At 43.1% G+C, this 23,215-nt stretch overlaps 2 protein-coding genes and 1 long non-coding RNA gene across 5 annotated transcripts; 2 read left to right on the top strand and 1 right to left on the bottom strand.

Annotated features, from left to right (window-relative positions):
* Positions 1-645: 645 nt before the first annotated feature.
* LOC115592263 (uncharacterized) lies at positions 646-3,493 on the top strand. 2 transcript variants are annotated; one of them, XR_003986098.1, is made up of 4 exons: positions 646-2,175; positions 2,625-2,709; positions 2,835-2,922; positions 3,034-3,493. It is a non-coding gene; the product is annotated as an uncharacterized LOC115592263 (long non-coding RNA). The 2 variants fall into 2 exon arrangements; XR_003986097.1 differs by having other exon boundaries at positions 646-2,709.
* A 3,072-nt stretch (positions 3,494-6,565) lies between these two features.
* Positions 6,566-17,011, bottom strand: rnf180b (ring finger protein 180b). Of its 2 annotated transcripts, none has more exons than XM_030434848.1 (8): positions 16,879-17,011; positions 15,749-15,849; positions 14,603-14,701; positions 12,892-13,623; positions 11,196-11,324; positions 10,566-10,785; positions 10,125-10,250; positions 6,566-8,952 (listed from the first exon to the last, which is right to left on the bottom strand). In XM_030434848.1, the coding sequence occupies exons 2-8, from the start codon at positions 15,803-15,805 to the stop codon at positions 8,756-8,758; spliced, it is 1,560 nt and encodes a 519-aa protein (XP_030290708.1). In that variant the 5' UTR covers positions 15,806-15,849; positions 16,879-17,011; the 3' UTR covers positions 6,566-8,755. The 2 variants fall into 2 exon arrangements, with proteins under 2 accessions (XP_030290708.1, XP_030290709.1); XM_030434849.1 differs by having other exon boundaries at positions 14,603-14,698.
* Positions 17,012-21,559: 4,548 nt separating this feature from the next.
* On the top strand, positions 21,560-23,215 carry htr1ab (5-hydroxytryptamine (serotonin) receptor 1A b). The gene has a single exon (XM_030435077.1). The coding sequence runs from the start codon at positions 21,717-21,719 to the stop codon at positions 22,965-22,967; it is 1,251 nt and encodes a 416-aa protein (XP_030290937.1). The 5' UTR covers positions 21,560-21,716; the 3' UTR covers positions 22,968-23,215.

Below are 23,215 nucleotides of genomic sequence, written 5' to 3'. Positions count from 1 at the left end.
AGCAGCAGCAGGTTCGCAGGTTTCGGTCACCGCTCGGAGCCCTCCCCCCCCTCCCAGCAGGTGTGCGCCGTTATTCCCGGAGCAGGACCGTGTAGCGGGCCGGACGGACCCCCAGCAGCTCCCTGTGCATCCCAGCCGAGAGGAGAGTCACCTTCAGCCCCTCCTGAAGGCCGACGGGGAGGCTGCTCCGTCTTCCGCCGCGCGTTCAGGTGTGAGGAGGATTCAGAGAGAGCCAACAGCAAAACAAGTCGTCACCCGCCGACCGACGGCTGTTAACTGTTTCAGGAGCAGCAGCGCGCCACGACACGCCGCCGCAGCAGACTCATTCATCTGCGGCACGACCGTCCGAACCGGACGACGAGATGGATTTGAACGCACCGCTGCTTCGACAGCCTTAAAGACATCTTTGTGTCACAGCAATGTTAGTCTCAAGCATAGCACTGATCTACAGGAGGAGTCAGTCTGGTAGACTTCGACTGATTTTTCGCAGTTTTAAACGTTAAAAAAAAAAAGCTGCTTTGGCTCTTTTGGCCACCAGGGGGCAGATCATCTAAAAAACAATAAGTATTACAATGAGCCAAGCCACGCCCCTCCCGGTTTGCCGCCCCATGGGACTTTATTTCGAACAGACTTTGTTTGATAGTGAATGGAGAAAGACGATTATTCCATCGCGTTTGCATTGAGTGATGAACAGTCACCAAAACGGGCAACTTAAACAGTGTGGAGCTGCTCCTGTATATTAGCAGCTCACTTGTCAATGTGACCAGATTTATTGTGATTGGAATCTTCTCTACCTTTTCTGTGCCGAGTTGGCAGCCATGTTGGTGATGTGTGTTGAGTGAGACGATGTGGTTCACTAAGCGGTTCAACACAAAACCAGATTGTATTTTACTTTAATTACGACAAACTGCGACTTTTATGACATGAAACGTTTTCTTTTAAATCGCAAACATCGTGTAGTGCATAGCACTAATGAAAAAAAAGTGTTTCTCTCCACTCACTACCATACTGGGTTTTTCTGGAATAAGGTCCCATGAGGCAAAGCGGTAAACCAGAAAGGGGGCGTGACTTTGCCATGTAGTCCTAAAACTCGGGACAGCATTTTTGCACACCCGGTTCCCTTGTCTAAAGTCAATTACTCTTTTAATGTTTTAAGTTAAATGCCTGAAATAAGGTCTGTGGTAACCACTCAAGGTATGGAAAACAATGGAAGTTTTGAAAATAAATCAGAGATCACAGGTGTTCCTGTAGGAATAGACCTTCAGTTGACTCCTATGCTTACACAGAGCTATGTGGAAATGGTGGAGACAAATCTGACGGACAAAGCTACAGTATCTCACAAAAGTGAGTACACCCCTCACATTTCTGCAAATATTTTATTATATCTTTTCACGGGACAACACTGAAGAAATGACACTTTGATACAATGTAAAGTAGTGAGTGTGCAGCTTGTATAACAGTGTAAGTTTGCTGTCCTCTCATAATAACTCAGCACACAGCCATTTATGTCTAAACCGCTTGCAAAAAAAAGTGAGTACACCCCTAAGTGAAAATGTCCAAATTGTGCCCAAAGTGTATTTTGTGTGGCCACCATTATGTTCCAGCACTGCTTTAACCCTCTTGTGCATGGAGTTCACCAGAGCTTCACAGGTTGCCACTGGAATCCTCTTCCTTTCCTCCATGATGACATCACAGAGCTGGTGGATGTTAGAGAACTTGCGTTCCTACACGTTCCGTTTGAGGATGCCCCACAGATGCTCAATAGGGTTCAGGTCTGGAGACATGCTTGGCCAGTCCATCACCTTTACCCTCAGCTTCTTTAGCAAGGCAGTGGTCGTCTTGGATGTGTGTTGGGGGTTGTCATCATGTTGGAATACTGCCCTGCGGACCAGTTTTACGAAGGGAGGGGATCACACTCTGCTTCAGTTGCTGTGTCTCAATTCAGGGTCTGCATCCTTCGGAGGCCGCATTTGAAGGCTAATTACGTCACTACGCCGTGCAAATGCTGTCCCAATTCAATGGCTGCTCCAAATGCAGCCCAGAAATGCGGCCTTCTCGTACCTGTTTTTGGAGGATGCACCGCTACCATCCTTTCTGGCCTTAAATAGCCCAAGATTCTTTGCGCGCCCAAGAAAGAAGAGCAAAAAACATGACTATGTCATGTGGCATTTAAATGTAAGTATTGGGTTTATACCATTTTTTTTACTCATTTGAACATCCAATGCCAGATATGTTAAACTTTAAGGGACCTTAAAACCTCAAACTTTCAGTTAAAATATGTTGGTAATGCTTAGCTTGATGCCTTTGGAAGTAAATCCTTAAAAGCATTCACGTTCAAATGTTAGATGTTCAGACTTATATCTTATATCTTATTGTGACTGTTGAGATGTTATAGACTATTTTTACTTCATGTACATAAATGGACCAAGATGAATACATATAGATCAGGCTGTGATCCCTGCTTTATTTCCAGACTGTAACACTGTAAAGTCTAGTTCAACGTTTGAATTGAATAAAAAGCTAAGTTTAGGAATATCCTTGTTGTGATTATATTTATGCTATTTTAGAACCCTTTTGTCTGTTGACATGACACAAAACGTCTTTTACATTTCATTTTGTTTTAGGGAGCAAACAGTAATTCATTCAACTCCGAGGTCAGAACAACCATCTTTTCACAGGGACCAAACATTCCCCCGCAGCTGGATGGAAGTAAGGCGTTAATAAATAATAAATAGCCCATTTGTCAGACCTGATGTCACTTTTTGTAAATCTTTGCATCCCTGTGTTAATGTGATCCTGCGTTTACCTTTTCTCTTGCTTCTCTCTGTGTTTAGAACAATTCTGGAAAAGATGGGCCTGCAGGGCAAAGTCGAGACCCAGCAGGCCAAAAAAAATAATGGGACAACCTCAAAAAAATACAAAGTAGGTGCAGGTTTCAATAATGATGTGGAAACTATAAATTATATTTGTTTGACTCATGAAAGTTAATACTGTGCTGAAAATTGCTGATGTGATTGATTTCCACTGCCTTAGGATTGCAAATATCCAGGGACAGGAGAGGGGGCAAGCGGGAGGGCCAGCGCTGCTGCTTGGCCCTGGTTTGTCCTTGTGGATGAGGTACTGGAAGAGGCCTTCCACTGCCCCCCCCTGTCCTAATTTCTTCCACCCCTGAGGACACACCAGGGCCAAGTGCCACGGCGCCTGACCGGGAGGAGGAAGAGGATGACGACAGCCAGCCAGGGCCGAGGAGAAAGAGGATGAGCTCCTCAATTTGATCAGGGAGGACATACAGCTGCAGAGGGAGGCCGAGGAGAGAAGAGAAAATGAGCAGAGAAGGGCTGTTCCCTCTCGAGCAGATGGCTGACTGTTAAAATCATCTTGTTTGTCATCTACTGCTCTATTATTCAGTTAACTTATGAGTTCTATTCATTTTAAATTATTAATTGTCCAGATGATTGAATTTCTCATGAATAAAAAGATTGTACAATTGTAAGATGTTGTCCATTCAATATTTACAATCTCAGTACAATTTATAAAAACAGGGTTAGCAAACAGCATCAAGTGCTACTAGTCAGGGACAACAAGGGATTGAATTTTTGCCTTTATCATCAGAATTACAAATGATGGACAGTAATAGGCTGAGCAGGAGTCCCTGCAGTGCTGCTGGACTGGATGGGATGCCACGAGACCCTGGTGTCAGTGGGACATCATCTGGGTCGGTACTCGGGGTGTTAGGGGGTCCAGTCTCCTCTGTCCACCACATCGTCCATCAACTGGGTTTGCAGGGCTGACTCGACCAACGGCTGCCATGTCACTAAGAAATTTTTAGGAGGCAAGAATTATAATAATAGATTCTTACAAGCAAAACTATCTACCAAACACTTTAATTAGGAATAATTATGTTGTTACCTGCCAACTAAAGATAGTCGTGGTCAGGGTTAACCTCCTCCAGGGCGGACACCTCCACAGACGGCTGGTCCCGGCATGGAGCACCACTGCAGCCTCCAACCCATCCTCCCCCCTCATCCTCCGGCATGTCGTCCCGCAGCTCATCCTCTGGGGACATGATGTCACCTGCCCCCAGGCAGATGTTGTGCATGCTGTTGGCTCATGCTGTTATGACCTGAAATTAAAACAATAAAGATTAATGTTTATTTACTCCGCTTCAGTACTCAAAAAAAGAATCCTGTTGAGTGATGATGTACCTGACGCACAAAGGTGTGATGCACCTCCAGTGCTTGCAGGAAGATGGACCTGAACCTGGTCTTCATCAAAGGCATGCTCAATGATAACACGTGCCCTGGAATGATGGCCATTGAAGCACTGAGCTGCCACACCTTGCAATGGCCGCTTGTAGGGAGTGATGAGGGGGAATGGATGTTGGAGGCACGGGTACCCGCCATCTGTGAGGATTAAGTGCCCTGAAGGAGGGTAGATAGCCCGCTTGTACAGCAGGCTGTGCTGGAGTACTCTGGAGTCGTGCACCGACCCCGGCCAGCCCACGTAGGCGTCTACAGAGCGGCCCTGATGGTCACAAACTGCCTGCAGGATGGAGGCAAAGAGTTTCCTGTTCTTGAAGCAGTGACCATCAGTGTCTCTCGATTCCAACATGGCAGCCTTCGATCGCTCCAGCAGCTTTTAAAAAAAAAAAAAAGCCCTGCAAACCCACGAGTTACTGCCTCCAGGTCTTCGGGAAGTGGATGACCTTGTGGCGAATGGCCACCACCTTCCTAGTAACTCGGTGGACGATACGGTGGACAGTGGAGCGAGGCATCCCAAACACCCTTGAGACCACCCTGTATGATGCCCCACAAGGCAGCCAGAAAAGGAATGCCAAGGTCTCCAATGTGGCACCCCGTCCATGTCTCCGATCCTGTTGGAGAAGGTTCACCAGCACTGCCAGTGACTCTCTGCTCAGCCTGAAATCCTGCCTGGTGTCACCATTGTCAAAAAATGTGTCCAGAACAGGGACGGCCATATTGACCCTGCAGTACAGGGTTCTGGTCGGGATTAGGAGAGGAGGAGAACAACAGAAGAAAAATAATTAAATAGCTACATTATAGTTAATAAGAATTCAAGTTCATTTTAGAGCTAAATCTGTTTATCGATCCACTCATCAGTCCAACTAGGCTTCTCAATCTGATTTTGATCATTTAAGGCAAAATATTTTGATACTGAATTGAGGTCACGGTTCTTTAACTATATGGCAGCTGATCAACAGTTTATATGTCTAGCATTAACGTCATGTGTCAGTATGTTGATTACCCTTGACTGTTAGCTAGTTATTAATGATAAATGCTAACATTACTGGGGGTTCAAATAACAGGTTTACCTCTCCAGCGTGCTCTCTCAAATGGAGATAACAGCCGCCGACGGAGCCGCTTTTCCTCTTCTTCCATAAAGAGGAAGGTTAAAAAGAAAATCAGGATTTTCTGTAGATCTGACATGACCACAAACTTACTTTTACTCTTGTCAATTTTGCAGGCCTGGGCTGCATGAATAGTGACATGTGGGTAGGGGCAGGAACATCTGGTGACGCAACCAGGAAATGCTCCCAAGGCTAGACCATCCCATTTAAAAGCGGCGGACGCGGCCAACGCAGGTCTCCCCGAAGGACTCGGCTTTGAAGACCGCACAGGCCGGGTCCTTTCTAAGGGTGCAGACCCTGAATTGAGACACAGCAAGTATGTCACAGTACATGTTGGCATTCATGGTACCCTCAATGAACTGTAGCTCCCCTCATGCAGCCTCAGACGATGACACTATCACCACCATGCTTGACTGTAGGCAAGACACACTTGTCTTTGTACTCCTCACCTGGTTGCTGAATATGACGCTGAGCATGCGCACTCAACTTTGGTTGACCATGGCGAGGCCTGTTCTGAGTGGAACCTGTCCTGTTAAACCGCTGTATGGTCTTGGCCACTGTGCTGCAGCTTAGTTTCAGTGTGTGGGTAATCTTCTTATAGCTGAGGCCATCTTTATGTGGAGCAACAATTCTTTTTTTCAGATCGTCAGAGTTCTTTGCCATGAGGTGCCATGTTGAACTTCCAGTGACCAGTGTGAGAGCAATAACACCAAATTTAACACACCTGCTCCCCATTCACACCTGAGACCTTGTAACACTAACGAGTCACATGACACCGGGGAGGGAAAATAGCGGGGTGTACTCACTTTTTTTGCCAGCAGTTTAGAGATTAATGGCTGTGTGTTATTTTGAGGGGACAGTACATTTACACTGTTATACAAGCTGTACACCGCCTACTTTACATTGTAGCAAAGTGTCATTTCTTCAGTGTTGTCCCATCAAGAGATATAATAAAATATTTACAAAGAGTTGAGGGGTGTACTCATTTTTGTGAGATTATGTAACTGGCTGTACAATTAGTAGTTTACAGTTCGCAACTTAAATGCTGAATAAAGCCGCTTGCTGTTGTTGGAAATGGGGTTTTGGAGAGCGCTGAGATTGAACCATGCATTGAATGTGCAACATAACTATCAGCTGAAAGAGTCATTTTCAGTCATTTGTAGAGAGAGGAGCAAAAACACAGGCTTCATCAGTTTGTTGAATTCAGCTTTCTGTTATGGTAGCTTTTTATTCACAAACCGTCTCCATTAATTCATGGGGCGCAACATGATTTGCTTTTATCTTTTTAATACTGAACCTGTGGAGCAAACAAAAACAACTCAGAGAGGTTAATCCAGACAATAATCAGACACCATGTTTTTCTACATAACACAAGCAGACACCATATTTTTTTTTCTACGTAATACAATTAAAACACATCAATATGCAAAATTTGACCCCATATTTAAATTTAAAAAAATACACAGACATATAGCTCATGTTAATTTGAATGTAGATCTTTTTTTCAGACTTTTGTAACTTCTACGGACTTCTTTTCCTTTAAGAAATAGACACCTTTTATGTTATCTAAACTTCCTTCTTGTTTCATACAAATATAGTGTATACAATACAGTCTTTTGCCAGAGAGCTAGAACTCAAAGTTGCATGTTTCCAGTTTCATAGCACTGGTTTCAGACATAAGGCACAGACTAAGCAAAGGCACGATACTGAAATGAGTATTTTACACAATTGTGAATCTGACTTTCTGTCTGTTCTTTACTCTCCTGCTGCTGTCAGCCCCCTCAATCAAACAATCATTCACCCCGCTAAATATTTTCTACTGTCTTTACTCAGGTATTTGGGTTCTGAGCATCCCTCTGCTTTGTAAATGAAACAATATGTACAAGAAAGCATTCACTCAACAAAATACATTGACTAAACTTCCTCCGGTGACGCGGGAGCCAATTTACAAGTGATTGATGAGTCTCACGCTACATTTTTAAGGTCCCATAATGTAACAAGCGGGATTTCTCTGTAATTTAATCATGAAGCTCATCTCTGTATCAGATATTCTGTCAATGCAACTTGTAAACTGTGATTTTGTTGCTCTTTTCTGTACATGCGACATCTATTGCATGTCTGTCCGCCCTGGGAGAGGGTTCTTCCTGAGGTTTCTTCCAACATTTTTTTCCCTTGTTTAAATGTTGTTTTTTTTCCACACTTGAATCGAGGGTCTAAGGACAGAGGGTGTCGTTCACTGTACAGATTGTGACGCTCATTGAGGTTTTGTACGCATTTATTGCTGACATCATATTTTCTTCGTATCACTTTGTCTCCCAACATCCCACCTGTGCTTCATATAAGAAATAACTCAATATTCTGGGAATATAACTTATTTGCTTTCATTAGGGAGTTAGATGAAAAATGCCATCAGTGATCTCATGTCTATACATTAAGTAATGTACAGAGCTGGAGCGAGGATGTGGTTAGCCTAGCATAGCCGCTAGCTAAAAATACACCTACCGACACTGCTAAAGCTCATTAATAAGAACGTATCTCGCCTGGTCATCTATACACAAACAAAAGCAACAATTTATGGTTTAAGGATGGATACTTTTTTTTTTTTTAACAATTTCTTGAAAATAAGATCATTTTATCCATCAGCTCAGTACTTAGGTGCAGTTCTGTCTTCTTAAATTTCATACATTTCAGCGAGGCAGCATAAGGGTACAACATTCCCTCCTTAAACAGACTGTAAAAGGGGCTTCAGAGTTGGTAAGCCGTTTTTTAAAACTTTGAACCAAGCCTGGCTAGCTGCTTTTCCCCCAGCTGCCAGTCTTTTACGCTAAGCAAGGCTAATCGCCTCCCAGCTCCAGTGCTCAAGGCACAAATCTAAGAGTGGTATCAATCTGGGTTTTGTGTCCGATGATCACTTCCATTGTCACCCAATTGTTCTACCACCAAACAAAGGTTTCTTACCAAACACCACACTTGATGAGCTACCACCGATGTCCAAAATAACAGAATTAAAAGAGGAAGCGCCATTCTGCTTTCGGCAGTGGTGTTTTTAGCCTAATCCATTATTTCTGACTGAGAGGACACCTCCCAGTTTGTTATTGCACACAGGCCAAACAGAAGAACAACAACATTCAAATCATCATCAAATTTTTGAAGTTAGTCTTAAGTCAGTTAACCGACATTGTAAACTTTTCCAACCATTTGTGCAAATTTCAAGCTTAAAATTGTTCAGATTCCTTCTCCTCACATATCCACGTCTCCTATTTCTGAGATTCTTCACCATTAATATAACAGGTTTGACTTGTGGCTCTTTCCAACAAGTGAAACCAGAAAAAATACACTTAACTCTTTCTCTTGAAAGAAAAACCACTGCAGATGCTTCTCAGTGTTTCAAAAGAAGAAGTAGTACATGAGGAAACAGAAGAACAGGAAAAACAGGATCCAGTTGATTGAGTGGATGTAGACGATGACCAGACCGATGTCAAACAGCCAGCCGCGCATGTCGGTGAGGTCGAAAGCATCCAACGTGAAGCCTCCGTGGGCAAAGTGCAGACGTCTTCCGGCAATCGCTGCCCGTCTTTGCTCTCCTGAAGTAAGACGGATAAATTAACCATTTGTATTCAAAGTCATTAAAGCGAAACTCTCGCCAAAAAGCAACCAAGGCTTTATTTGGGATTGAATATGAGTCAAACCTTCGTGTAAAAGCATAATTACGACGAAAGAGGCACTTTTAAGATTTACCGTAGTTTGGGTTTTGGGCACGTTAATTTTGAACTGGAGAGCTAGGGGCAAGACACGCTAGCATCAAAATCGCTATTTTTAGAACACTAAGAAGGCTCGACACAACATGAAACTTTGCTCGTAGCATCACCAGGGTCTCTACTCATGAACAAGAGCATTGAGAACATTGTTTGTGTACACAGTTTATGAAAAAGAAGGTTTTTGAACTACTCACGTTAGCTGCTGCATCTCCTGCGCGTCGCCGTCATGGCAGACAAAAAGTGTCGATCCCTGAGTGCGACCTGACAGGCACGCCTGAGGAGCGGTTTACCATTACTCTCCTGCCTGTCAGGTCGCACTCGGGGATCCACACTTTTTGAAAAAATTAACGTGCCCAAAACCGAAACTACAGTAAATCTTAAAAGTGTCTCTTTCGTCATAATTATGCTTTTACACGAAGGTTTGATTCATATTCAATCCCAAATAAAGCCTCAGTTGCTTTTTGGCGAGAGTTTCGCTTTAAGTTAATACATGTGAAATTTTGGGCGCAAATTTAAAATGTAGGTGTAATGCAAACATTCATTGCAGGATATATATATATATATATATTTATACATACACATATATATATATATATATATATATATATATATATATATGATAGACAGTAAGTTCACAGTAAGTTCACTGTACTGTTATGTTTATCTTGGTGGATTTCTATCACTTTACAACAGTCTGGCAGTAGGACTGACCTTCTCAACTGCTGTAAAGATAAAGTTTATCATAGCCACTAAATTGTATGGGAAAGTAGCAATAAAATGTGTGCGTTCTGAGTGAACAAGGCCAGGGCATGAGGGCAGCTTAAAAATGAGGTCAGTCATACAGAGACGCACGTTTTTCACATGTCTAGTGGTGAACTGAAATGTCTTTTTCAGAAACAGCATCCTGAGAATTCACTGTCAAAAGATAGAGCTGATAACACTTTGTCAGACAAAAGGAGATATAAAAAGTAGGCCAACTTCTACAAACACTTTCTCACCCCAGAAGGTATGGAAACGTTTGCGACAGCTGGGCAGAGGCCATTTTTCACACGAAGCACCCTGGAAGCTCTGCTTGCGGGCGTAGTACACTTTGGGGAAGAAGGTCTTCGCTGTTTGGTTGAGCTCTGCAGAGGAAGGAGGAGAACAGTCAGCATTTAAATCCGTTTGTTGAAGGCAATATGCCATCATTACTGTACTGTAGGTCATTTCTATCCAGGGCAGGTCTATAACTAATGATTAACACATTTTTTTTTCATCTATCCATTACAACCAATTGTCCCTCACAGGTAGGCAGGGGACTGCAGCCTATCCCAACACACCTGCAAGAAAAGCTGAATACAGGCAATTTAGAGCCTCCAGCATGACCCTGGGCTCAGAACAGCAAATCATTTAGTCTATAAAATGATTTATAAATTGCAATTATATGAAACAACACTCACCTTTGTGGAAGTTGGTGTGGGAGATGAGGGTGCGGCAGAGGGGGCAGGTTGTGTTTGTGGGTCGGTTCTTGGCGATGGTGCGGAGACACGGCTCGCAGAAGGTGTGACCGCAGGGCTGACAGCTGTAAGGGCTGAAGTAGACGTCGAGACACACCGCGCAGGTGAGGCCCTCTCGATCCTCCTCCTCACTGTCCAACAGTGAAGCGCTCACACTCTCAGCCTGGACACACACACACACACACACATACACAACTTTAGCAACAACTTCCATCCAATATTCAAGATATTTCAATTGTATAGGCATGCTTTACCATATAAAATGCCCCATCTTGCAATGTTAAAGAATGTAAGAAATTCATGGCTAAGCTAATGGGGTCTATTTTGGGCCGAGAACCATCTTCCAGCCAAGTTTCATGAAAAACCGTTGATTAGATTTTGTGTAATCCTGCGGACAATCCAACCAACTAACAAACAGACCGGAATGAGAACACAACCTCCTTGGCCGAGGAAATAACGTCCGAGGCTTTTCTATTTGATGAGGCTTTAAAAGCACAGTGATTACATTTTCTGTTCAGTGGTAGTATTTCTGAAGCAGACTCTGATCCGCCCACGCCGTCAGTGCTCTCTCACCTGCTCCTGCTCCAGCTGACTGTGCAGCCATCGCTCCCTCCTCCTCTGTTTCCTCCGCAGACCCTTCAAACGGTTCTTCTCTCTTTTGCTCAGTCTGCTTGAGGCCGGGGAGGCCATGAATGCTTGAGGCTGAGAATATAATACACACACCACACACAAACATTAAGAACAGAATCAATGAGGAAGATTCATGTTTCTTAAACTTGTTTATGAAGAGATTATTTAACCACAACCGCACTAACTGCCTCATGTTTTTCTGAGGCGTTGGGCTATAAAGGAGCTGCTTATGACAACCACAGTCAACATCAGCATGGAACATAAGTCCTGCTAACTATACTGAGCAAGACACTACAGTCTTCACCACATTCTACAGTACAAAAGTGGCAGACCACATAAAGACCAATTATTCAGCTATGTGTGTTCAGACAGAACCTGAATTCAAGAGGCGGTAGGACTGAGAACATAAAGGTCTGAGGAAACATGCTAATTCGCCTCGGGCAATGCAAATACACCAGTTGACACAAGTTAGTACTGTTTTAAAGAGGGCTAATGAATCTGCTTGATAAAGAGAGAGATGAGAGGAAACAGAAGAAAGTATGACAGTAAAGGAAGAACTGGAGCTTCTGGTCAGATCCGAGTTCACATTCTGAGAAGCCACACAGAGGTGATAAGTGTGTCAGGATTAGGATTCATCATCTTGGGAAATCAACTCAATAAATCAACTTATATGAGGAAAGAATTACCAGTTATATGTGGTTTTCCATGTATAACTGGTATTTCTTTCCTCCTTTCTTGCCGCCTTCCACTATTGTGTTGTTGTAATTACCGTCTGTGGTAACTGATACAGAAAAGAAATCACAGCGACTCTGAGTTATGAAGGTAATCTAAGGATAACCTGATGAAGTTCTTAGTACCTAAGTGAAGTGGACAGTGTGCTGGAGTTTTTCGATGATGGAACAGTGATTGGTTGGGGTTTGGCATGAGGTATCTTTCACCATCACCGATAGGTTAGTCGCCACCCGCAAGGGGAGATGGGATAACAATGGCAGCGCCAACAACAAGAGCAGAACATGCTGCTGCATGAGACTTGCCTGAAGACCCCCCGCTGCGTAAATCCACTTTTGACGGTTGGAGATACAAACATTACTTTGAATTTGTTGAACGTAAGGAAAATAACTTGACTGTAAGCTGCACACTTTGTCCGTGTTGGAAACTTCTCTCCACCGCTGCTAACACTACCTCAAACTTAACGAAGCACCCGGAAGCACCTACAGAGACAGCACGCACACACACAAAGCTTGTTGCTAAGGAACCGTGGAGCAACATGAATGTAATGAGTAATGTAACTAATTACTTTCCTTAGGGAGTAATCATGTAATGTAAGGCATTACTATTTTGTAACGGATGTCAACGTCATGATGTGTAATCATGCCTCTTTTGTTTTCACAGCGCTGGCGTGCTGTATGAAACGATACACTGGAGCAGCTTTAAGCCGCCGCTTCTTGGTTCAGTGTAAACAAACAAAGGCAGCGTAAAGGCAAGTCTTCGTTGCAGCGATTATGTGTAAAAAGGGCTAGTGACAGTATAGCCACTAAAATGCCCCAATACTTTGTCATTTTAATACATTGTTATCACACTAAAATGATTGTCTACAGCGCTAAAAAAATGCAGATTATTTTTAATTCTCTGTAAATACCGGCACTTCCTCGTCCTGCTCGGCCACACTGTCAGAGATGGATCTCCCTCTGAGGAACAGGGCTGACTCAGGCGCCTCCTCGTGGACAGCTGTGCTCTCTGGAGAAGACTCGACGTCCTCCACAGTGTGCAGCAGCTGCTGGTGCAGAGGTGACCCTGTGTTTCGAGAGACAAATGAATGGCGGGCGACAGGTTCGTCAGAAGCCTCACCGTCAGTGTCAAACTGCTGACTCATGGGATCTGTCCCCGCCCTTGTCATCCCGACAGCAGGCCTGTCTACAGGGCCTGCGGGGCAAAAACAAGACGACCTGATGGTGGCGTCATCTTCCGAACTGCACCGTCTCCTGTGAGAGATGCAGTACAGAGGGCTGAACGAAAACGAATGGGCGTTCTCTCTGTCGGCCAGTGAGTTAGAGGCCTCTGCAGAGCTGCTGTTGGACATGACAGCAGCACAGTTGAGCTGTAAACTCTCCAGCGCAGTCCTGTTCAGTTCAGACCTCTGCCCTTTGTCCTGAGAGCCATCTGCCAGCAGACCAGCCAGCTCATTCCTGGGCCTCATCCTCCTTGGCTGGACGATGAGGACGTAGTGTTTGTGGTCACGGTCCACGCGGCTTTTGTTGAAATGGACGGTGGCGTCCCGGCCGCAGGGACACTCACTGCGGTTAATGAAGTTGAAGCCGCCCAAACGAGCTGAGCAGTTCTGGCAGTTCAGTTTTCCTACAGTCCATTGGGCCTAGACAGAAACCGCGGATTTAGATCACATTGTTTCTTTTAGAAAATGTTAACTCCATTTACCATTTTTCTATTTTTAAACATAGAGCTGCAGCTGATACTTATTTTTCTTGTCATTTCATCCATTGATTTTTTTTTAAGAATATTGATTAAAACTGTACAAAAAAATGCCCATTACATGGCCAAAGTGACATTTTTTCTTCTCTGCCAAACAGTCCTAACCTCCCAAGACTTGGGGTTGTGACTGATCATTAACTAACATGGCAACAACATGCTGACTATATCAAATTCAGCAGCAATCATGTATAAAGTTGGGGATATATTAAATTATACGGCCTTGGATGTGATCTATTACTCTCTAATTCTTCCACCTACTCCGGGGTTCTTCGACTCTTAACACAACAAATAGTCATAGAATTTATTAATACGATTATCATGCTCAGACAAATCTACTGTTTGTAAATTACCATGTAATAAAATTCCATGATTTGTTTTATTATAAGATTTCAGTCATGAGTTATGGAATAAAGCTGACATAACTGTAAAAGCATGCATTTGGCTGTAAAAGAATGGTTAACATGGTTAACAACAATGGTTCTGAAGGTTAAGTGTGAATGACTTTCTATTATTTTTTTATCAGCCTGTTCAGTCACAACTTATTACAGTGACTGTCAACTTCATTTCCACCGTCTATATGGTTTTATATTCGTTTTATTATGTGTGATGACTGAAGAAAAAAATACTACAACTACTGCTACTAAATCAGATGGACTTCTATTTCCTTACTATTGAAAATTGGATTAATTAAGTAATCTTTGCAGAGCAAGTGGCAATGCTTTAGGCACCCATTTGACTGCAGCTGCAACACGTGCAAGTAAAAACATTATGTAAGCACTGGATGGTCACCGATAGTAGCGAACACACCATCATCAACATCATTTAAAAGTGCACACACTTCATTTTATAGCCGACACCCTTACCTGGTGAACTGAGGTCAGGATCCACTCTGGCAACGTGTCAACGTTCACGTGCCAGATACTGCAAACAGCATCTAAGCTTTCGTCTGTGTTCTCAACCTGCTTCAACACAAGGACACATAGTCAACCAGGAGGGCCACACCAGACCCAGTTTCTTTGATGCTGATAGCGACCATATTTTTTATGACAAAAACACACGCCGTTATCTTTTTCCTGGAAGGACTATTAGCCATGATTTGAGCAGAAACTAATGTAACTTTCCTTTTTCACAATTTCCGAGAGCCCAACCTTCAAGTTGTATAAGCAGAGAAAAGCAGTCAATCTGTTCTTACATTTCAGAGGCTCCAAACACAGAATATTTGGCATTTTTTCTTGTAAAACGTGCTCGTTCCACAGGCTCCAAAACTGTGGAACAAGCTCCCTGTTTACCTGAGGTCTGCTGAAACTGTCAGCTCATTTAAATCAGGGCTTCACAAATACCTGTGTACTGTGGCTCATAAAGGTACATTCATAATATTTTTATATATCTATCTTTTTAATTGCTTGCTTTTGTTTTTACTGTCTTTTAAATGCAATTCTAACTTTTACTTAATATCTTATTTTATTCCCTGTCAAGCATTTTGAACTGTGTTGTATCTAAATGATGCTATATGGATAAAAAAAATTACATTTTACACATGTCAAGGCAAAATTATCTAAGTCCTACGTGATTAATGATTCATCTTATTAATTGACTCACTGTGTCAGCAGTGCAGTAGTAGTAGCTGTGCAAACAGTAAACAATTCCTGTTAGCCTGGTTAATTATTGATTAATCTGCTGCAGGTGATGTATACAAATCTTGTCCAACCAATGGTCGAAACCAGAACACTCCTGATTTACTGTCATAACGACAAAGAAAAGCAACCAATCCTTACAATTAAGGAAAGTGAACCAGCAAATGTTTTGAGATTTGTGCTCGAGAAATGACTGAAATTATTAAGTGATTATCAAAACAGTTGGCAATCAACTTTCTTTTAAACAACTACTCAATTAACTAACTACTCATTGCGGCTCCAAAGCAATGTGTGCAGCAGCTGAATGGCTAAAGGAGAGACTGAAAAGAGACAAGAAGTGAGCAATTTTCACAAGAAGCAACTTAAGTAGCAAACCATTGACAAGCATGATGAGTCTATGACGCCTTTCCGACACCTCCTGCAGCGGAGCATGGTTCTCTCTCGTCAGGCTCTCCAACACAAAGTTTTCAGTCCAGCTGTCAGTGATGATGAGGACAGACAAAACACAGTTTAGACACACAACTGGAAACACAACACACACACTGGCAAAAAACACAGTTCTTCTTTAAAGATAAGGTGCGAGTTAGTCTGAATGCAGAAAGGAGAATCTCCTGATTTGATTTATTTAAATTGGACACCTAGCTTAACCACATGTCTATTTACTGTATGTCTCTATTAAACATGTTTTGCATAAATCTGCATGCCGCGTAAATGTGGCCAGGGCAAACTGAGTCAAAATGTTTAAATATAGATGTGAGTTACATAAACCCTCAGGCTTGATAGTTGTAAAAGAGTTATAACATTACCGGTGAAAGAGAAGTTGCAGTGATTGACCCATTTACATGTGAGGGTAACCTGATGCTTAACCTTACGTGACTGCTGTATATTTATATTGATGTTGCTATTTATACATTGAACTTCTTTACAATTCAGAGAGGAAAATACATGTTGGGTAAATGCTAATTAAAGACATTTAATATGAGAAAAAGTATGATGGCGCCTGATCCTCAGAGACATGTGTGCTTCTTCACATGTTATTCTAAAACTATGGGTGTTAATATGCTGTTATATCAGCCTGAGGTCAGTTAGGGTTATCAGTGAAGGCTTCAGAGCATGAAAAACAGCCCCAGACAGAATGTATGAACAGGACTGCCTACTGTCGTCGTGCCTGTTATGCCTGTTACGTGATATAAGGCTATGAAGTTGAAATAATTTGCTGGATTCCGTCGCTTTTTCAGTACCAGGTTGAGAGGATTTCGGGTCTCTCCCACAGTGGCCGAACTACATTTGCGAAATGACAGTTACATTTGTAGTTTTCTCTAGTTTTAGCATGGTCGGTGCAGAGCTAACAATCACAGTAACACCATATAAACACAGTTTCTGCTGCTAACTTAGCCCTGCTAACCACAACAACTGGTCCCCCTGTGGCGTCCTCACCAAGAAATAGCATTGCACAGACAATGACAGTCACGACATTATTGTTTCTGTTCTCCAGACTCACATACCTGAAAGCTGGGGGGGGGAATGTCTGAGTTGTGGTGCCGAAGAAAATCATAAACATCCATGAAGAGAAGCTGAGCGCACAAACAGGAAAGTGAAGCAGCCTGCCCCTTTAAGCAAACCGTGACGTCAACAAGACTGGGACGCTACGGCGAGTTGAGTAGACCAAGAACCATAAAAGCTTTCGCTTTAGCGGCGAAACACCAAGAGTGTAGAAACGATTTAGAGAGGGAATAAATAAAGCGAAAATAAAAGAAACGACCACTTCGAGTCATCAAGCGATTCCAGTTGATCACATTCATGTCCATGACAATACAGTCTTTTAGACAAAAGTGGGTTAAAGTGAGTTCAGAGTAAACTCAAGAGATGACAGGTATTATGCTCAACCTCCTGCTTTAAGACAATATAAGACGTAGCTAAACAGTAAATAGACCGTTTTGCTCAAAATGTTTAATTTTAGACCCCATTAAAACTAGCTCTTGATCAACCACAAGGCGGTACGCCAAGTAACTGCGGTCAGGCCATCTAATAGCGCCATCTACACTTCAGAGGCGCACCGTGGCCCTGTCGCCACCCCACAGGCGATGACGCATCAGCATTGCTTTGTAATGTAAACTGTAAAGCTATTTTTTTTTTCGTATTTCCCTTCATTGAACTACATAAACGAGGCTTCTTCTGTCAATAATGTGTTTTTCTTACAATGCAGCCTTTTTTTTAAAGTTGCAAAAACTCTTGAAGATATCCCACTCAGACATTAAAAAGTCCCTTAAAAAACTCAGACTCCACCAGAGTTTTGTACAGAGTATCTCTCTGATAATAATTAAATGACCATCAGTGGACCGCGGATCAACGAGGGGACGCCTGCTGTTGGGATGCTGGGATATTGTTTTACTTATTTATTTTTAACCGTTTTATTTAATGATTCGTCTTTTAAAAAGATTAATAACTTTATCAGTACAGAAATAAGCTGTAACTTACTTCATTTAACTTCAGATAATCCACATCAGGTTATTTCTCCTGTAAAGTGAATATTTGTTGGATACAATGTGTTAAATATTCCGGGACAGGTGTGGACTGTTTCAGCAATCAGTGTAGAGATTTCAAAACACTGTTATTTTTGGTTTGAGGATATCAAATTGTAAACATGTTGCAAGGAAATTTGGAGGAAAGGATGGCGACAGGGCAAAATTCTATAAAATGCTAAACATGTGTTTACTTATGCACCATGGAGCGTTCCTCTGTGTGGGCCCCTCAGCTGGTGTGATTTGATGAGTTATAAACTACAAGCCTGGTCTGTGTGGTTATTCTGGAGAAGCCCTGTAGTTTTTGAAACAAACGCACAGCTCCCCCTCCTCTCTGACAGTTACTATGACAGGTTGTTCACGTGCGCTCTATGATTAAAACCTTTTTTTTCCTTTACATTTTTGACATACTCTTGTTATTGGTGTTGTTGTTATTCTTGTTATGTTTGTTTGTTCTCAGCATATCTGATGAACTCTGGACAGTGCACAGTCTCGCCCTTTTTAACATATAACTTTGAAGTGTTTTAAACATTCTCTCTCATTTCAACTGTCACGATTTACGCATATACACTTATAGTGGTGTTTATTTATCCAGACTGAGATCCAAATGAGTTTTTGCCAGTTTTAATATATTTTTTTTATGTTTCTCTCACTATTGTCAGAAGTTTGTCTCTATCAGCTATGCGTGTAAATACACCATTAAAACAGGCTTGCGTCGAATTTTCAATCATGTTTAGTTTCCAAAACACTTAAAAGATGATTTTAACTCAAACTCTTCAGACAGGATGTGAATGTAGCTGTAATCGTTACTGTCAAAATTTCCATAATCGTGAAAAAGTTTCTCCCACAATCTACAAATGAACTGTTACAAGTTTTTCCAAGGGAATGAACAAAGTTCCCTGTCAGAGGTCAAACACAAACTGTTCCTGTGATTCTTTTTTCATTCATCCTTGTTGACTTGTGAATGGATGGAAGTGTCTTTATCTGTCATACAGTTAAAGGCAGGTCAAAGAGCCACTCTGTATCTGAGTCATTCACATACCTGCCTGTGTTCATTCTGTCTACACCACTGATCTGATGGATGGATCCGGTGTATTTTTACTCAACCCAAAGGAGAAGTCACCAAACATGGCACCATTTCCAATTTACACCGTGCCAACATGGTGACACAGTTTGACACGTCAGCGCCGTCTCCTCATCCATGTTGAGGTGTGCGTGAGAACATCACACTCACACTTTACTGCGCTGAGTCATTAACTCTTCCCCACCAAGTCCTTTCCCTGTTGGTGTGTTACCAGGGTCGGAAATGGTGTACTTTACCACCATAATAATAAACTCAATGTAAATTGTCCTCTGCTTACAAAAGCAAAATATATGTGTTCTTTGCTAACATGAGGGTGTGTATCTTTGGTGAACTTCAACAGGCCTTTTTTTGTGCAGCTGATCAATTACACACCCAACAGTGCCGACCTGAAAGAGAAGGCTTTGGTGAATAAACAACTAATCTCTTTCCTCTGGAGAATAAAAGCATTTCACATTTCTTTGTCTCAACTTTATTATCAAAAGAAGTCTACAGTTTCTCTGCCAAGTGCAATGTCTCACAATATATGCAGTGTGGGTGTTTATGCACTCTAATTGTTGTAATTGAATAACAAACAATATAGGAACCAACACATGTTACTGGACCATATGGCCCTGGAGATGTTGTCTCATTGCATGAAAACGTCGGCAGCCCTGCTCTTATCAGTTAAAGCGTACAGTATGTGTACTGAGGCTTGGTGACAATTTGTGCTGAACTCTTTAATGTTTGGTTGTGGACATGCTAATGTGGAGATTTTCGCTCATTAGCAAAAACATTCAGGTTCGTCCTATGTTGACTGAGGACTTGTAGCAGTTTTATGCACATCATTTTCTGGTACATGTTTTGATATTCAGCACAAGAAGCCTTTATGGTCCCTACATGCTCATTAGAAGCTTCTATTTCCCACCTGTCAAGTTGTCATTAAACACCCACGGTCCACCTGCACAGGTGTTTCCACTTATCTGCCCTAATTAGACCTCTTCTCAGGGTTTTGAATGGGACTATACACACTGTACTCTGCTGTTAGATTTGAACTTAGATCTCTTAGAGCGGGAGGACCTTAAAGATTCATAAACCTTTATATGTAAACATTAAAGTGAAGAATGTGGAGTTTGGTGACTTCACATGATTCCAGATTTAGTCGCACTCAACTTCAACCGAGCCGAGGTCTGAACAGAAGATTCGAACCACCCGTGCGCTGTAGCTGTGTGGGGCGGGTGAGTTTCTGAGTCTTAAAACATGAAGAGGTGAGGGACGTCCAGATGTTTCTTCACCTCTCTCTGTGTATTCATAAATATTTTAATGGACATTCTTAAAACGTGCTACTGTGGAGCTGGTTGGGATGCTTTGAATGATTTCAGGAGTACTGAGGGGGATTTTTAAAACGATTTTAGCGTCACATCTGTCTAATAATCTGGTGGAGTTTGCTGAAACAATTGTTTCAAGGAGGTTTACAAATCTGCCTATAAAGCGATACGTATGTATTGTACATGACTTTAATATCAAATTTATTCTCAGAGGTACATAAGGTCTCCAGAACACTGTTTAAAGCTAGAAAGGTGGCAGGGTCCGCCACATATAAACAAAGTAAAACAGTATGAGGTTGTGATGTTCGTTAAGGTCAGTTTGTTTATTCAGTCATGAAATTGAAGAGAGAAATACATTTCTGAGGTAGCATATTTTTGGAACAAAAATGGTCTGTTCCTGATGAATTTAACCTTACCCACACTATGTCACTTTCTAACTGTGTGTGTGTGTGTGTGTGTGTGCGTGCAAACAAACTAAAACCCACATTACTAACAAAGTAAAATAAAGAAAAGTGAGCATTCAGCTGTTTAAGGAGAGAGAAAAGGCGGGTCCATGGAATATTTATTTGAGCTTTCATACAGTCATGTGGATATAAGGGTGTGTGAGTGTGTGTGTGTGTGTGTGTGTGTGTGTGTGTGTGTGTTTTCGGACATTTTATGAACGAGGACCAACGCCAGGTGGCAGTGTCTCACCTGGCGGCGTCAGAGCGCTGACTGTGGTGCTGAAAAGAGAATTTGAAAATAAATACATGTACTTTTCAGTGTATTAACTGACAGAAAGATAATCTTTAAACATCGTCTTCTTTTTCCTTTTCCTATTCTTTTTCATCTTCTTCTTCTTCTTCTTCTTCTTCTTGTTATTACTAAAGCTAATACAAGTTTTTTTTTTTTTACACTTAGGTGGAACTTTTCTGTCATCATGTCATTACAGATCAGTTATGATAAAAATAGGACTCAAGAGGTTTAATTTGACACGAAAGCGAATATCGAAAGCTGCTTTATTACCACATGAACTTCTCCCTGAAATGGCAATATTCACTTCTCTTAGGAAAATGTTTTAAAAAGTTGAAAAAAAATAAAAATAAAATGAGAAAATTGATTAGACTTTCAGCCTGAAGCGCGCAAAAAAACAAAGAAACTCTTTCAGGTGTGTTTGTTTAATATCTCCCTGCGCATCTTCACTGCCTCAGCCGCCGACTAAACAGACACAGGCAGTCAGACTGCGGTACAACCTCGCAGACAAATGACGCATTTTCCATCACTGGTATAAATACGCGGCATCATTCTCCGTCAGCAGCCGACACTCGCAGTTCACACTCGCTCTGCTGCGCCCGACACTTCACTATGCGCTCTTCAAGGTGCGACGGCGTGGTGCGCACCGGGCTCTCCATCAAGTAACGGAAGCTCCCCAACACACTTCGAGTTTACCAACAATGGGGGAGACGAACAACACGACAGCCTGGTCTCAGTTTGACAGCCCTGCCAACAAAACCCCAAAACCTGAAGAAGAGGAGATGAAGCTGAGCTACCAGGTGCTCACCTCCTTCCTGCTCGGCGCGCTCATCCTGTGCGCAATATTTGGGAACGCGTGCGTGGTGGCAGCCATCGCCTTGGAGCGCTCCCTCCAGAATGTTGCCAACTACCTGATCGGCTCTCTGGCTGTCACCGATCTGATGGTGTCGGTGCTGGTGCTGCCCATGGCGGCGCTGTACCAGGTGTTAAACCGCTGGACTCTCGGGCAGATTCCGTGCGACATCTTCATCTCTCTGGATGTGTTGTGCTGCACCTCGTCCATCCTGCACCTGTGCGCCATCGCCCTGGACAGATACTGGGCGATAACCGAGCCCATAGAGTACATGAAGAAGAGGACGCCGAGGAGAGCCGCCGTCCTCATCAGCGTCACCTGGCTCGTCGGGTTCTCCATCTCGGTGGCGCCGATGTTGATCATGCGCTCCCAGCCCAGCAGCGTGGCGGAGGACAGGGCGAATCCCAAACAGTGTAAGATCAGACAAGACCCCTGGTACACGATATACTCTACATTCGGGGCTTTTTACATCCCCCTGACTCTGATGCTGGTTCTATACGGGCGGATATTCAAAGCGGCCAGGTTTCGGATCAGGAGGACGGTGCGTAAAACTGAGAAAAAGAAAGTGTCCGACTCTTGCCTGGCGTTATCTCCCGCCCTGTTCCACAAAAAGACTGCCGGGGACGCGCAGGGCAAGACCTGGAAAAGGAGCGTGGAGCCCCGGCCGCTGCCGAGCGTCAACGGCGCGGTGAAACACGCGGAGGACGGCGAGTCTCTGGAGATCATCGAAGTTCACAGCAACTCCAAAGGCAACCTGCCGCTGCCCAACACCCCGACCTCGGTGCCGCTGTTCGAGAGCAGGCACGAGAAGGCGACCGAGGCGAAGAGGAAGATCGCGATGGCACGGGAGCGCAAGACGGTGAAGACTCTGGGCATCATCATGGGCACCTTTATCTTCTGCTGGCTGCCTTTCTTCATCGTCGCCCTCGTCATGCCATTCTGCCAGGAGTCGTGCTACATGCCCCGCTGGCTGGAGGATGTCATTAACTGGCTCGGTTACTCCAACTCTCTGCTCAACCCCATCATTTACGCGTACTTCAACAAAGACTTCCAGAGCGCCTTCAAGAAAATCATCAAGTGTCATTTCTGCAGACCGTGATGGTCCTCCAGGTGAAAGCCCTAGAAAAAAAAAAGCCCGACAGCTGACGAGATTCTGAACACAGACTGACGCTAAAAACTGATCAGAGGGCTCCGAATGATAACTGTCGATCATCGCCATCGTTATATTGACATATTCCCACAGGTGTCTGTAGGCTATGCATAGATATAAAGCTGTGATCGTTTGATTGAAGCTCCATGTTCCTCATCCTGTTCTGTAACGTTCAATAAAGAAATACTTTTCCAGAA

The sequence above is a fragment of the Sparus aurata genome, chromosome 12, assembly GCF_900880675.1.
Source record: "Sparus aurata chromosome 12, fSpaAur1.1, whole genome shotgun sequence".
Lineage (NCBI taxonomy): Eukaryota > Metazoa > Chordata > Actinopteri > Spariformes > Sparidae > Sparus > Sparus aurata.
Note: the sequence above shows the minus strand (reverse complement) of the source record. Positions and strands in the feature narration are given on the sequence as shown.